At 56.1% G+C, this 12520-nt stretch overlaps 1 protein-coding gene across 2 annotated transcripts in view; it reads left to right on the top strand.

The window, feature by feature from the left end:
- PTDSS2 (phosphatidylserine synthase 2) overlaps positions 1-12520 on the top strand; it is a 45781-nt gene that overhangs the window by 32053 nt on the left and 1208 nt on the right. For both annotated transcript variants that reach the window (XM_063670618.1, XM_054437652.2), the window contains exons 4-11: positions 2863-2930; positions 9304-9438; positions 9797-9847; positions 10554-10667; positions 10884-11002; positions 11797-11911; positions 11985-12130; positions 12258-12443. In XM_063670618.1, the coding sequence (XP_063526688.1) occupies positions 2863-2930; positions 9304-9438; positions 9797-9847; positions 10554-10667; positions 10884-11002; positions 11797-11911; positions 11985-12130; positions 12258-12443 (934 nt within the window). The remainder of the gene's footprint in view (positions 1-2862; positions 2931-9303; positions 9439-9796; positions 9848-10553; positions 10668-10883; positions 11003-11796; positions 11912-11984; positions 12131-12257; positions 12444-12520) is intronic.

Below are 12520 nucleotides of genomic sequence, written 5' to 3' on the forward strand. Positions count from 1 at the left end.
ATTCCACATTACTTTGCCAATCTTCAATTTATTGACGGGGAAGCCTGTCCTGGAGCCACCTTCTTCCATGTGTCTTGTTAACTTGGGAGCCGGCAGGGAGCCCTCAACCCTCTGCAGTCACAACACATTGAAGTGGACAAGTGATGAGTCCTGTGCAGCGGAGGCTCTGGGAGGGGCAGGGAGAAGGGCTTCTCCAGAAAGGTGGTCCCTGTGCAGCGGAGGCTCTGGGAGGGGCAGGGAGAAAGGCTTCTCCAGAAAGGTGGTCCCTGTGCAGCAGAGGCTCTGGGAGGGCCAGGGAGAAGGGCTTTCTCCAGAAAGGTGGTCCCTGTGCAGTGGAGGCTCTGGGAGGGGCAGGGAGAAGGGCTTCTCCAGAAAGGTGGTCCCTATGGGCTCTGCCCACCTTCTTCACACTCCCCTGGGTCTGGCCCAGGAATGCCCAGTCTGGCAGCTGTAGCCGTAGCCATTAGCGACTGGGCCTCATGAGGAGGAGTGGAAATGGGCCCAGCCCGGCCATCTGGGGAGCTGCTTTCTTTGGAAACTTGAGTTGGCTGCAGCTCTGAGGGAGGTGGAAGGTTCTGGCCCACGGAGGAGGGCATCCCTCCTATGTAAACTGCATTTTCTTCCTGGCTCCCTCTGAAGGCTGAGTCAGCCACAGCATTTCCAGGGCTGCTGAGGCTGCCTGTCTGTCTTTCCCCTCTGGTGTGATGTTTAGAAAGACAAACGAGCGCTGGGGGCTGGGGGTGGCCCTGGGGTCAGGGAGGTGCTGGAGTTGCTCCGGGAAGCGACGCAGGAACGCAGACCAAGGGCCTGCTGGGTATTCGGGGGCGGCAGCCTGGTGCTGGTTGGGTGTGAAGCATGAGTGGGGAGAGGAGTCCGAGATGCCACCTTTCTGATCTGGGGCCTTCCCCAACAGGTGAAACATGAGAAAGATTCGATTTGGCAGTGGAGGGAGGGAAGTTAGCACCGGAAGTTAGCAATGTTCTGTGTCCCGCTCAGAACATTGTGGTTTCTTGGGTGTAGCTGTCCCCTCAGAGAGCACCTGCAGGCCGGGCACCAGCTCCTAAGGCGTCCCCTGCAGCCCAGGCACCTGCTCCGAAGGCGTCACCTGCAGCCCAGGCACCTGCTCCGAAGGCGTCACCTGCAGGCCAGGCACCTGCTCCGAAGGCGTCACCTGCAGGCCGGGCACCTGCTCCGAAGGCGTCACCTGCAGCCCGGGCACCTGCTCCGAAGGCGTCACCTGCAGCCCGGGCACCTGCTCCGAAGGCGTCACCTGTAGGCCGGGCACCTGCTCCGAAGGCGTCACCTGCAGGCCGGGCACCTGCTCCGAAGGTGTCACCTGCAGGCCGGGCACCTGCTCCGAAGGCGTCACCTGCAGGCCAGGCACCTGCTCCGAAGGTGTCACTTGCAGGCTGGGCACCAGCTCCTAAGGCGTCACCTGCAGCCCGGGCACCTGCTCCGAAGGCGTCACCTGCAGGCCGGGCACCTGCTCCGAAGGCGTCACCTGCAGGCCAGGCACCTGCTCTGAAGGCGTGCCCTTCAGTCGGCGAGCCCTTGTGGGGCGAGGGCTGCCCCGAGTTAATTTCACCACGAGCCCCTTTAATTCTTGGGCCACTGGGAAGTTTCCAGGTTCTTATCCCAAGGCGTGAGGAAGAAGTTTGTGATCTCAGTCATCTGTCTTGGGTCCCAGACCTCCCTTTGCAGCTTTTCCTAAGAATGCCAGGGTGTTTGTATTTCCTGCCGATGACGGCGGCTTTTCGTGAGCCATGGTGGCCATCTTCCCCCGAGTATGTCAGGGCCTCCTTCGTTTGGTCCGAAAACCTCACGTCTGCATGTCTTGCCGTGAGCTGCTCAGAGCCGTGGGAAGTCAGGAACTGAGGGATGGTTTCACGTTAGAAGGCTGGTAATGTAACTCATCACATCAACATGAAAAGTTGATCCCCTTAAATGCAGAAAACAAAGATTCACACTCATCCATGACAAGACTTAACATACTGGAATTGAAAGAGTTTTTAACGTGATAAAAAGTGTCCCAGCCTGGGCAACATGTCGAAACCCTATCTCTACAAAAAAAATACAAAAATTAGCTGGATGTGGTGGCACGTACCTGTGGTCCCAGCTACTCAGTAGGAGGATTGCTTGAGCCCAGGAGGCGGAGGTTGCAGTGCACCAAGATTGCACTCCAGCCTGGGCAACAGAGCCAGCACCCTGTCTCAAAAAAAAAAAAAAAGTGGCCAGTCACAGTAGCTCACACCTGTAATCCCAGCACTTTGGGAGGCTGAGGCGGGTGGACCATCTGAGGTCAGGAATTCGAGACCAGCCTGGCCAACATGGTGAAACCCCGTCCCGACTGAAAATACAAAAATTAGCTGGGTATGCTGGTGCACACCTGTGAGCCCAGCTACTCGGGAGGCTGAGGCAGGAGAATCGCTTGAACCTGGGAGGTGAAGGTTGCAGTGAGCTGAGATTGCACCACTGCACTCCAGCCTGGGCGACAGACTCCATCTTAAAAAAAAAAAAAAAAAAAAGTATCCACCAAAAACCTACTCCAAACTTAATGGCGCAAGTTTAGAAGCATCACTCATAAACACAAGACAGGGATGTTTGCTGACTGCTTCTGTGCAACAATTTATGGACAAAAGATTTAAGGACTGGAATGGAAAAAATGAAGAAAAAAATTCACTTTTCAGAGAGAAATTGTGCCTAATTCTGAGTTACAGCTTTCTTTATAAAGGCTCTCCCAGGGGCCTGTGAAGAGCCCAGAAGAGACACTGGGTGTGAAGGAGCCAGGAGCCAGCCTGGGGCTGAGCGGGGCCGTGGACGCCTGGGCCGGGTGCACTAACGTTCTGTCGTCTGTGTTTGTAGCTTACTGGAGGTTTTGGCTCTGCGTGAGTGTGGTCTACGAGCTGTTTCTCATCTTTATACTCTTCCAGGTAAGCTGTTTTTCTGAGTTGGATACCTGGGAACTTAGGTGACACTGTGGCCCCAGGCAGGGTGACAAAGGAGGCCTTGCCCACACGGCCCTCGAGTGATGGGAGGAAGCAGGGCTAGACCCCCACAAAGTAGGCCGAGCTGCGGGGGGTCTCCAGGAGCATCTGTGCGGCCCTCGAGTGATGGGGGGAAGCAGGGCTAGACCCCCACAAAGTAGGCCGAGCTGCGGGGGGTCTCCAGGAGCATCTGTGCGGCCCTCGAGTGATAGGAGGCAGCAGGGCTAGACCCCCACAAAGTAGGCCGAGCTGCAGGGGGTCTCCAGGAGCATCTGTGCGGCCCTCGAGTGATGGGGGGAAGCAGGCCTAGACCCCCACAAAGTAGGCCGAGCTGCAGGGGGTCTCCAGGAGCATCTGTGCGGCCCTCGAGTGATAGGAGGCAGCAGGGCTAGACCCCCACAAAGTAGGCTGAGCTGTGGGGGGTCTCCAGGAGCATCTGTGCGGCCCTCGAGTGATAGGAGGCAGCAGGGCTAGACCCCCACAAAGTAGGCCGAGCTGCGGGGGGTCTCCAGGAGCATCTGTGCGGCCCTCGAGTGATGGGGGGAAGCAGGGCTAGACCCCCACAAAGTAGGCCGAGCTGCGGGGGGTCTCCAGGAGCATCTGTGCGGCCCTCGAGTGATAGGAGGCAGCAGGGCTAGACCCCCACAAAGTAGGCCGAGCTGCGGGGGGTCTCCAGGAGCATCTGTGCGGCCCTCGAGTGATGGGAGGAAGCAGGGCTAGACCCCCACAAAGTAGGCTGAGCTGTGGGGGGTCTCCAGGAGCATCTGTGCGGCCCTCGAGTGATGGGGGGCAGCAAAGCTAGACCTTCAAAACGTGGGCCGAGCTGCAGGGGGCCTCCAGGAGCATCTGCTGGTGGGGCGCTGACTGTGGCCATTTAGCAGGGCCACACTTAATGAGGGCAGGGCCAGTGGTGCAGGCACAGACGAGGGCAGGGCCAGTGGTGCAGCTGCCAGGGCGGCTTTGCCCACAGCTGTCATATCCGAGTGCAGGTGGGGACTGGGCGTGAAGGGAGCTGCAAGTCAGGTCCTGCGATGCAGGCCAGCGTGTGCATGGCCAGGGCACATCTGGGCCTCAGAGGGGACCACAGCGCCAAGAGGGATGGGGTCTTTCTTTTTGTGTTTTGTGGTTGACCAGTGTGACTGTGTGTGCTTCTTCCCCATCCTGACCACATTCTGCAAGACGAGCAGGGTGCAGGTGGGAGATGCAGCTCCTTTGTAAATCCTGGGTCAGGCTGTGTTGCTGCCGCAAATGCCTACTTTATTAATACTCTTTGTTCCGTTTAACTTAGTGTAAACGCACATTTTTGGGGCCGTCTTCAGCTTACAAAGGACTTTGCTATTCCCAATCTTAAAACTCCATCAGTGCATGATGAGATTTTTTATCATCGTAGCAGAATTGACTTTTTGGGGTAGTGTACATTCTGTGAATTTTAGCATTTGTGTAGACTTCTAGAAACACAATTAGAACACACAAGAATTCCACTGGCCCTAAAACTCCTTTGTGTTAACCCCTTGGTAGTCGTACCCGGCCCTGACCCCTGACAGCTGGTGAGGGTTCGCTTCTGTCTCTTCGAGAATATCCTGTCTCTTCGAGAATGGAATCATGCGGTGGGCAGCCTCTTCCCGCCCTGCACAGTGCCTCTGAGGTTCACCCAGGATCATGGGGTGGGCAGCCTCTTCCCGCCCTGCACAGTGCCTCTGAGGTTCATCCAGGTTGCATGTGTCTTCCTGCGCTCCTCTTTCTTTTACTATTTATTTTTTGAGACGGCGTCTCACTCTGTCACCCAGGCTGGAGTGCAGTGGTGTGATCTCGGCTCACTGTAGCCTCCACCTCCCGGGTTCAAGGGATTCTCCTGCCTCAGCCTCCCAAGTAGCTGGGATTACAGGCACCTGCCACCATGCCCCACTAATTTATTGTATTTTTAGTTTCATCTTGTTGGCCAGGCTGGTCTTGAACTCCTGACCTCAAATGATCCGCCCGCCTTGATTGGGCACGGTGGCTCATGCCTGTAATCCCAGCACTTTGGGAGGCTGAGGCGGGTGTATCACAAGGTCAGGAGATCGAGACCATCCTGGCTAACAGAGTGAAACCCCGTCTCTACTGAAAAATACAAAAGAATTAGCCAGGCGTGGTGGCAGGCACCTGTAGTCCCAGCTACTCGGGAGGCTGAGGCGGGAGAATGGCATGAACCCGGGAGGCAGAGCTTGCAGTGAGCCGAGATCGCGCCACTGCACTCCAGCCTGGGCGACAGAGCGAGACTCCGCCTCAAAAAAAAAAAAAAAAAAAAGATCCGCCCACCTTGGCCTCCCAAAGTGCAGGGATTCCAGGTGTGAGCCACCGTGCCCGGCCTGGGCTCCTCTTTCTTGGCAGTGACAGTTTCTCAGGCTCCTTGTTTTTGGTGACCTGGACAGTTTTGAGGATTGGTCAGGATTTAGCAGAATATCCCGCAAGTGACATTTGAAATTGGGAAGTGTGAGTTCACCCAGTTTGTTCTTTTTCAAGATGGTTTTGAATCATCTGGGTCTCTTGCATTTCCGAATGAATGTGAGGGTCACCCTTTCCATTTCTATGAAAAGAACAGGTGGAATTTTTTATGGGGATTGCATCAAATCTGCAAGTCTGTTTTGGGAGTAGTGTCATCCTGACAATATTAACTCCGTCAGTCCTTGAAGATGGGATGGCTTTCCATTTATTTAGGTCTTTAATTTCTTCCAACAGTGTGTTACAATTTTCAGAGTTTAAGTTTTGTACTTCCTTTGTTACATTTACTTCCAATTATTTTATTCATTTTATGCACTTGTAAGTGGAACTGTTTTAATTTTACTTTTGTTCATTACTCGTGTATGGAAATGTAGCTTATTTTTGTGTACTGATCTTGCATCCTGCAACTGTGCTGAACTTATTAGCTCTAATAGTTGTGGTGTTTTGGGGTAGACTCTTAAGAATATTCTATATTCAAGATTATGTCATCTACAAATAGAGATAGTTTTACTTGTTCCTTTCCAATCTAGATGTCTTTTCTTTTTTTTTTTTTTTTTTTTTTAGACTGAGTTTCGCTCTTGTTGCCCAGGCTGGAGTGCAATGGCACGATCTTGGCTCACCACAACCTCTGCCTCCCAGGTTCAAGCAATTCTCCTGCCTCAGCCTCCCGAGTAGCTGGGATTACAGGCGTGCACCACCATGCCCAGCTAATTTTTTTTTTGTATTTTTAGTAGAGACGGGGTTTCTCCATGTTGAGGCTGGTCTCGAACTCCTGACCTCAGATGATCCACCCACCTCGGCCTCCCAAAGTGCTGGGATTACAGGCGTGAGCCACCGCACCGGGCCGATGTCTTTTCTTTGCGTAGCTGCCCTGACCAGAACCTCCAGCTCAGTGTTTCCTAGAACCTCCAGCTCAATGTTTCCTAGAATAGGCAAGGATGGGCTTTTTTTTTTTTTTTTTTTTGAGACGGAGTCTTGCTCTGTTGCCCAGGCTGGAGTGCAGTGGCACGATCTTGGCTTACTGCAGGCTCCGCCTCCCAGGTTCTAGCGATTCTCATGCCTCAGCCTCCGTAGTAGCTGGGATTACAGGAACATGCTACCACACCTGACTAATTTTGTATTTTTAGTAGAGTCGGGGTTTCACATGTTGGCCAGGCTGGTCTCAGAACTCCTGGTCTGAAGTGCGCCACCGCACCTGACTAATTTTTTAACTTTCTGTGAAGATGAGGTTTCGCTATGTTGGCCAGGCTGGTCTCAAACTCCTGAGCTCAAGCGGTCTGACCCCATTGGCCTCCCAAAGTGCTGGGAGTATAAGCATGAGCCACTGTGCCTGGCCAGATGGACATTCTTATCTGATTCCTGATCTTAGGGGAAAAGCATCCAGTCTTTACCCCACTGAGTGTGTTAGCTGTGAGTTTTTCATAGATCTCCTTACCGAGTGGAGAAAGTTCTGTTGAGTTTTTCATAGATCTCCCTACCGAGTGGAGAAAGTTCTGTGAAAGTTCTGTGAGTTTTTCGTAGATCTCCCTGGTGAGTGGAGAAAGTTCTGTGAGTTTTTCGTAGATCTCCCTACTGAGTGGAGAAAGTTCTGTGAGTTTTTCATAGATCTCCCTACTGAGTGGAGAAAGTTCTGTGAGTTTTTCGTAGATCTCCCTACCGAGTGGAAAAAGTTCTGTGAGTTTTTCATAGATCTCCCTACTGAGTGGAGAAAGTTCTGTGAGTTTTTCATAGATCTCCCTACTGAGTGGAGAAAGTTCTGTGAGTTTTTCATAGATCTCCCTACTGAGTGGAGAAAGTTCTGTGAGTTTTTCGTAGATCTCCCTACTGAGTGGATAAAGTTCTGTGAGTTTTTCGTAGATCTCCCTACTGAGTGGAGAAAGTTCTGTGAGTTTTTCATAGATCTCCCTACCAAGTGGAGAAAGTTCTGTGAGTTTTTCATAGATCTCCCTTACTGAGTGGAGAAAGTTCTAGTATATTCCTAGTTGGTTGAGTGTTTTTATCATGAAAAGTTGTTAGATTTTTGTTAAGTGATTTTTCGTATCAAGTGAGATGATCATATGGGTGTTTTTCCCCCTTCGTTAATATGATGAATTACATTGATTGATTTTCTTATCCTGAACCAAGCTTGCATTCCTGGGATAAATCCTGCTTGGGCCCAGGGTGGGTGTGCCTTTTTACATACTGCTGGACTTGCTTTCCTAGCATTTTATCTAAGATTTTTGCATCCATATTTGTAAGAGATACTGTTCTTTAATTTTCCTGAAATGTCTTGTTCTGGCTTTGGCATCAGGGTTTGTGAGGATGTGTCTGACGTTTTCTCATGATTTGTCTGGGTTGAAGGCATGCACTGGCACCATCACCATGACGCATCCCTGGTGCTGTGGACCTTGACCACCTGGCGAGATGTGTCTGTCAGGCTTTCCACTGTCAATCCGTAGTGCATTCTCCACAAGGAGGTCACTGGTGCAGCCTGCACGGAGGGAGGGGAGTTTCGTTGCCCTCCTTGGTGTGTGGCGTCTGCACGTTACCTGGAATTCTTGTGCATGGGAGAGATCCTGCTTCTCTACCATTAGTTATTCCATCATGTATTTATTTATATCAGTGTGGACTTACGGATACTTGTCTTACACTTGGATATTTATTTCAGCGCTGCTCTATTTATCATGGTGCCCAAATTCTTTTGCCAAAAGGAGTTTCCACTTGGTTCCTGTATTGCTTTCACACACCATCACGGAGTTCTTGGCTTTTTGTTTTGTTTTTCTGAGCACACCCTGACTTCCTAGCACTGCGGGATGCTCCAGGCTCCTCCTGTCCACTCCCTACCCTGGTCCTGGAATCAGCCCCTTCTCCAAGAGCCCTGGGTCCTTACTGAATATCAGGGACTGAGGCCTCGGTGCTGGGTGGGCTGCGTGGTCCTGGGTGCCATAGCTCACAGAGGACAGGCATGTGTGCACTCACTGTGTGCACAGGCGTCTGTAAACACAGCCAGTGCACGGGCGCATGTGTGCTCACTGTGTGCGCAGGCGTCTGTAAATGATGTAAACCTCCCTTGAGGTCAGGCCCAAAAGCCTGCCTTGCCCTAAGGTCAAGAGGTGCATCTGGCTGATGCCAGCGTCTGGGTGAGGAAAAGAGCAAGTTCCACAAGGGTGACTTCTGTGAGGGTGTTGGCCTGAGCGCACGTGTGGGGAGGGGTCGGGGTGGGGGCGGCGCACCGCAGTAACGCGGGGCCCCGTCCCGCTCCCGTCTGTCCAGCGGTCCTAGACCCCCATGTCCTGAAGCGCACCTGTGCCCACCTGGCCCCGGGGAGCGCAAGTGTGGAGACGGGGTGTCGTGCCTGGGGGTTCCTTCCCCACGTGCTGCCCCACCAGGATTTCCCTGGGGTGGGAGGGCTGCTGAGACAGGGCACTGCCCTCCTCCAGAGTGACTGAGATGCAGTTTACAACCATGATCTCCTGGCCGGGCGTGGTGGCTCACGCCTGGAATCCCAGCTCTTTGGGAGGCCGAAGCGGGCGGATCATGAGGTCAGGAGATCGAGACCATCGTGGCTAACATGGTGAAACCCCGTCTCTACTAAAAATACAAAAAAAAAAAAAAAAAAATTAGCCGGGCGTGGTGGCGGGCGCCTGTAGTCCCAGCTACTCGGGAGGCTGAGGCAGGAGAATGGCGTGAACCCGGGAGGCAGAGCTTGCAGTGAGCTGAGATTGCGCCACTGCACTTCAGCCTGGGCGACAGAGCGAGACTCTGTCTCAAAAAAATAAATAAATAAACAACCATGATCTCCCGTTTCAAGTTGCCACCACTAACTCTAGCCCCACTGACGGGGGCACTGGCCTTGCAGACTGTCCAGGACGGCCGGCAGTTTCTGAAGTATGTTGACCCCAAGCTGGGAGTCCCACTGCCAGAGAGAGACTACGGGGGAAATTGCCTCATCTACGACCCAGACAATGAGACTGACCCCTTTCACAACATCTGGGTAAGACGCCGGGAGCCCTGAGGCGAGTCCCTCCCCAGGTGTGGCCCTGTGCCAGACCAGGCACCATCCACGCTCCTGCCTCGCCGCCCCCGCACCCCTCGGCCCACACGTGGGGTCTCCTCCTGGTCCAGAGATGTGCTGAGGCCCTATCCGTCTGGGTGGTGCTCACGGTGGGCAGGGGGCCCCTGCTCTCTAGCCTGTCGTGGACGTGGTCTCCACAGGCCACTGCAGCACCTGTGAGTCCCTGGCCTTCTTCCCAGGGTCTGGCAGGTGCTGCTCAGGTGTGGGCTGATCTGCCAGTGTGGGGAGTGGGGGTGGCTGTGCCCCAGGGTCAAGGGTCACACCCTGTCACCCACAGGACAAGCTGGATGGCTTTGTTCCCGCGCACTTTCTTGGCTGGTACCTGAAGGTACGGCACCTCCTCTTCCCGGCCTCCCCGCCCTGGTTCTCAGGCCTGCCCTGGGCTCTGGACCATTTCTGTCTGTGGGGTTGAGCTCAGGGTGCTCTGAGTGTGGTGGGAGGGTGTCGCACTGCAGCCTCCCAGAGGTTCGAGAAGCCGTGGGGCTCCCGGACCTCCCAGAAGCCCTGATCCTGGCCGGGTCCCCGCTCCGTCCTCAGGGTCGGGGCGGTGGAGAGAGGCAGCAGGGCAGGAAGTCCCACCCCTGCCTGGGCTTGGGCACTGCCCCATCCCACTTCTGAGGGACCCTGTGCTACCTATGGGGCTAAGAGCAGTGCCCGCTTGACCCTGTAGCCCACCCTGGCAGAGTTTGGTGTCAGGCCCCGGGCACGGGGATGCTGCCTTGTTTGTTGACAATCGTACATCGAGGCTGCTGGAGGGGCAGCTGTCCACCCCACGCTCACCCTGAGACCTCACTGGGGGGCCGCCCGCCCCACGATCAACCTGAGATCTCACTGGGGGGCCGCCCGCCCCACACTCACCCTGAGACCTCACTGGGGGGCCGCCCGCCCCACGCTCACCCTGAGACCTCACTGGGGGCCCTGCCAGTGCTGTCGACTCCAAGAATGCTGCCAGCCGGGGTTGGGGCTGCATGCACCCATGGGCAGGGCCAGGTGTGGCCCACGTCCCATACTCTGGCTGACCCTGGCGCCCGCAGACCCTGATGATCCGAGACTGGTGGATGTGCATGATCGTCAGCGTGATGTTCGAGTTCCTGGAGTACAGCCTGGAGCACCAGCTGCCCAACTTCAGCGAGTGCTGGTGGGATCACGTAGGTGCCGGCGTAGCCCCCAGGGCAGTGGGTGCAGGCTGAGGGGCATTCTCGGAACTCCTGTGCCCAGCGCAGTCCCTGGACCCCCTCATTCTCCCCGGGGGGCAGTGGGTGCAGGCTGAGGAGCATTCTCGGTTCCCCTGTGCTCTTCCGGGGTCCTCCTCGGGGGGCTCGTTAACCCCAACCCCTGCAATGAGTGCTGGCCCCTCCCCGCAGTGGATCATGGACGTGCTCATCTGCAACGGGCTGGGCATCTACTGCGGCATGAAGACCCTCGAGTGGCTGTCCCTGAAGACGTACAAGTGGCAGGGCCTCTGGAACATACCGACCTACAAGTACGTTGTGGGGGCTGCGAGGGCAAGGACGGGTGGGGGTTACCTGGAGGCAGCCTCAGCGTCCGTGCCCCAGCAGACCCCGAGCACCAGGCCCGTCCAGTGTGCAGCTCAGGAGGGGTGACCGTGGGGCTTTGCCTCCTGGAACCTCCCCTCTGACCTGGTGTCACTCGAGCCCAGCCGCCCCTCACAGTGGCCATGGCGTCTGACCCACTTACCTCCCTCCTCAGTTCCCGGCCGGCCTGGCGCAGGGGCTCTGGGATCATTCCGTGCTTCTCCCTCCCCTGGTTGCTTTGGTTATGAAATAGTTGCAGGTACTTTGTCATTATGACTTTGGAATTTAAAAAAGAAACAAAAGTCTAAGGAAAGGCCTGGGGGACGGGGGTCTCCCCTCCTGCCTGTGGGTGCCCCGGCTCTGCCTGGCTCTGCAGACGTGGCCAGCTCACGGCACCGTGGAGCACCCTCTGAGGCGCTGCAGCCGCTGCTCAAGCTGGAAGAGACTGAATAGCAGAGGGCCGTGGGAAGCAGGGCTTGTAGCTGGGTGGCCAGACCTCAGAGAGCGGCCAGGCAGCAGCCGGGTAACCAGGAAGAGTCTGTGGCCTGATGGCGCAGGACGGGGCCGGGTGACCAAGAGCAGAGCTGGTCCGATGGCACAGGGTGGGGCCGGGTGACGAAGAGCAGAGCTGGTCCAGTGGCACAGGGCGGGGCCGGGTGACCAGGAACAGTCTGTGGCCCGATGGCACAGGGCAGGGTTCGGTGGGCTGCCGTCCTCAGGCTGCCGGCTCTGTGGTTCCCAGGGGCAAGATGAAGAGGATCGCCTTCCAGTTCACGCCCTACAGCTGGGTTCGCTTCGAGTGGAAGCCGGCCTCCAGCCTGCGTCGCTGGCTGGCCGTGTGCGGCATCATCCTGGTGGTAAGGCCGGGCTGCCTCGCGATGGCGCGGCGGGCTGGGAGCCAGAGCTGGTGCTCACCCTCTCCTCCCCTAGTTCCTGTTGGCAGAACTGAACACGTTCTACCTGAAGTTTGTGCTGTGGATGCCCCCAGAGCACTACCTAGTCCTCCTGCGGCTCGTCTTCTTCGTGAATGTGGGTGGCGTGGCCATGCGCGAGATCTACGACTTCATGGATGACCCGTGAGGGCTGCGGCAGGCCGGGTGGAGACACCCCCGGGGGGCAGGGGCCGGGGGGCCGGGGCCTGGGTGAGGCCACCTGGAAGACCCTGGGGGGCCCGGGATGCTGAACCCCCTGCTGCCCCTGCAGGAAGCCCCACAAGAAGCTGGGCCCGCAGGCCTGGCTGGTGGCGGCCATTACGGCCACGGAGCTGCTCATCGTGGTGAAGTACGACCCCCACACGCTCACCCTGTCCCTGCCCTTCTACATCTCTCAGTGCTGGACCCTCGGCTCCGTCCTGGTGCTCACCTGGACCATCTGGCGCTTCTTCCTGCGGTGAGTCGGGGCAGGGCGGGTATGTTCCGAAGGAGGGCCACTGTCCGGGTCTCTTGGCGCAGGCGCTGTGGGAGTTT

This window comes from Pongo pygmaeus, chromosome 9 (genome assembly GCF_028885625.2).
Source record: "Pongo pygmaeus isolate AG05252 chromosome 9, NHGRI_mPonPyg2-v2.0_pri, whole genome shotgun sequence".
Taxonomy (NCBI): domain Eukaryota; kingdom Metazoa; phylum Chordata; class Mammalia; order Primates; family Hominidae; genus Pongo; species Pongo pygmaeus.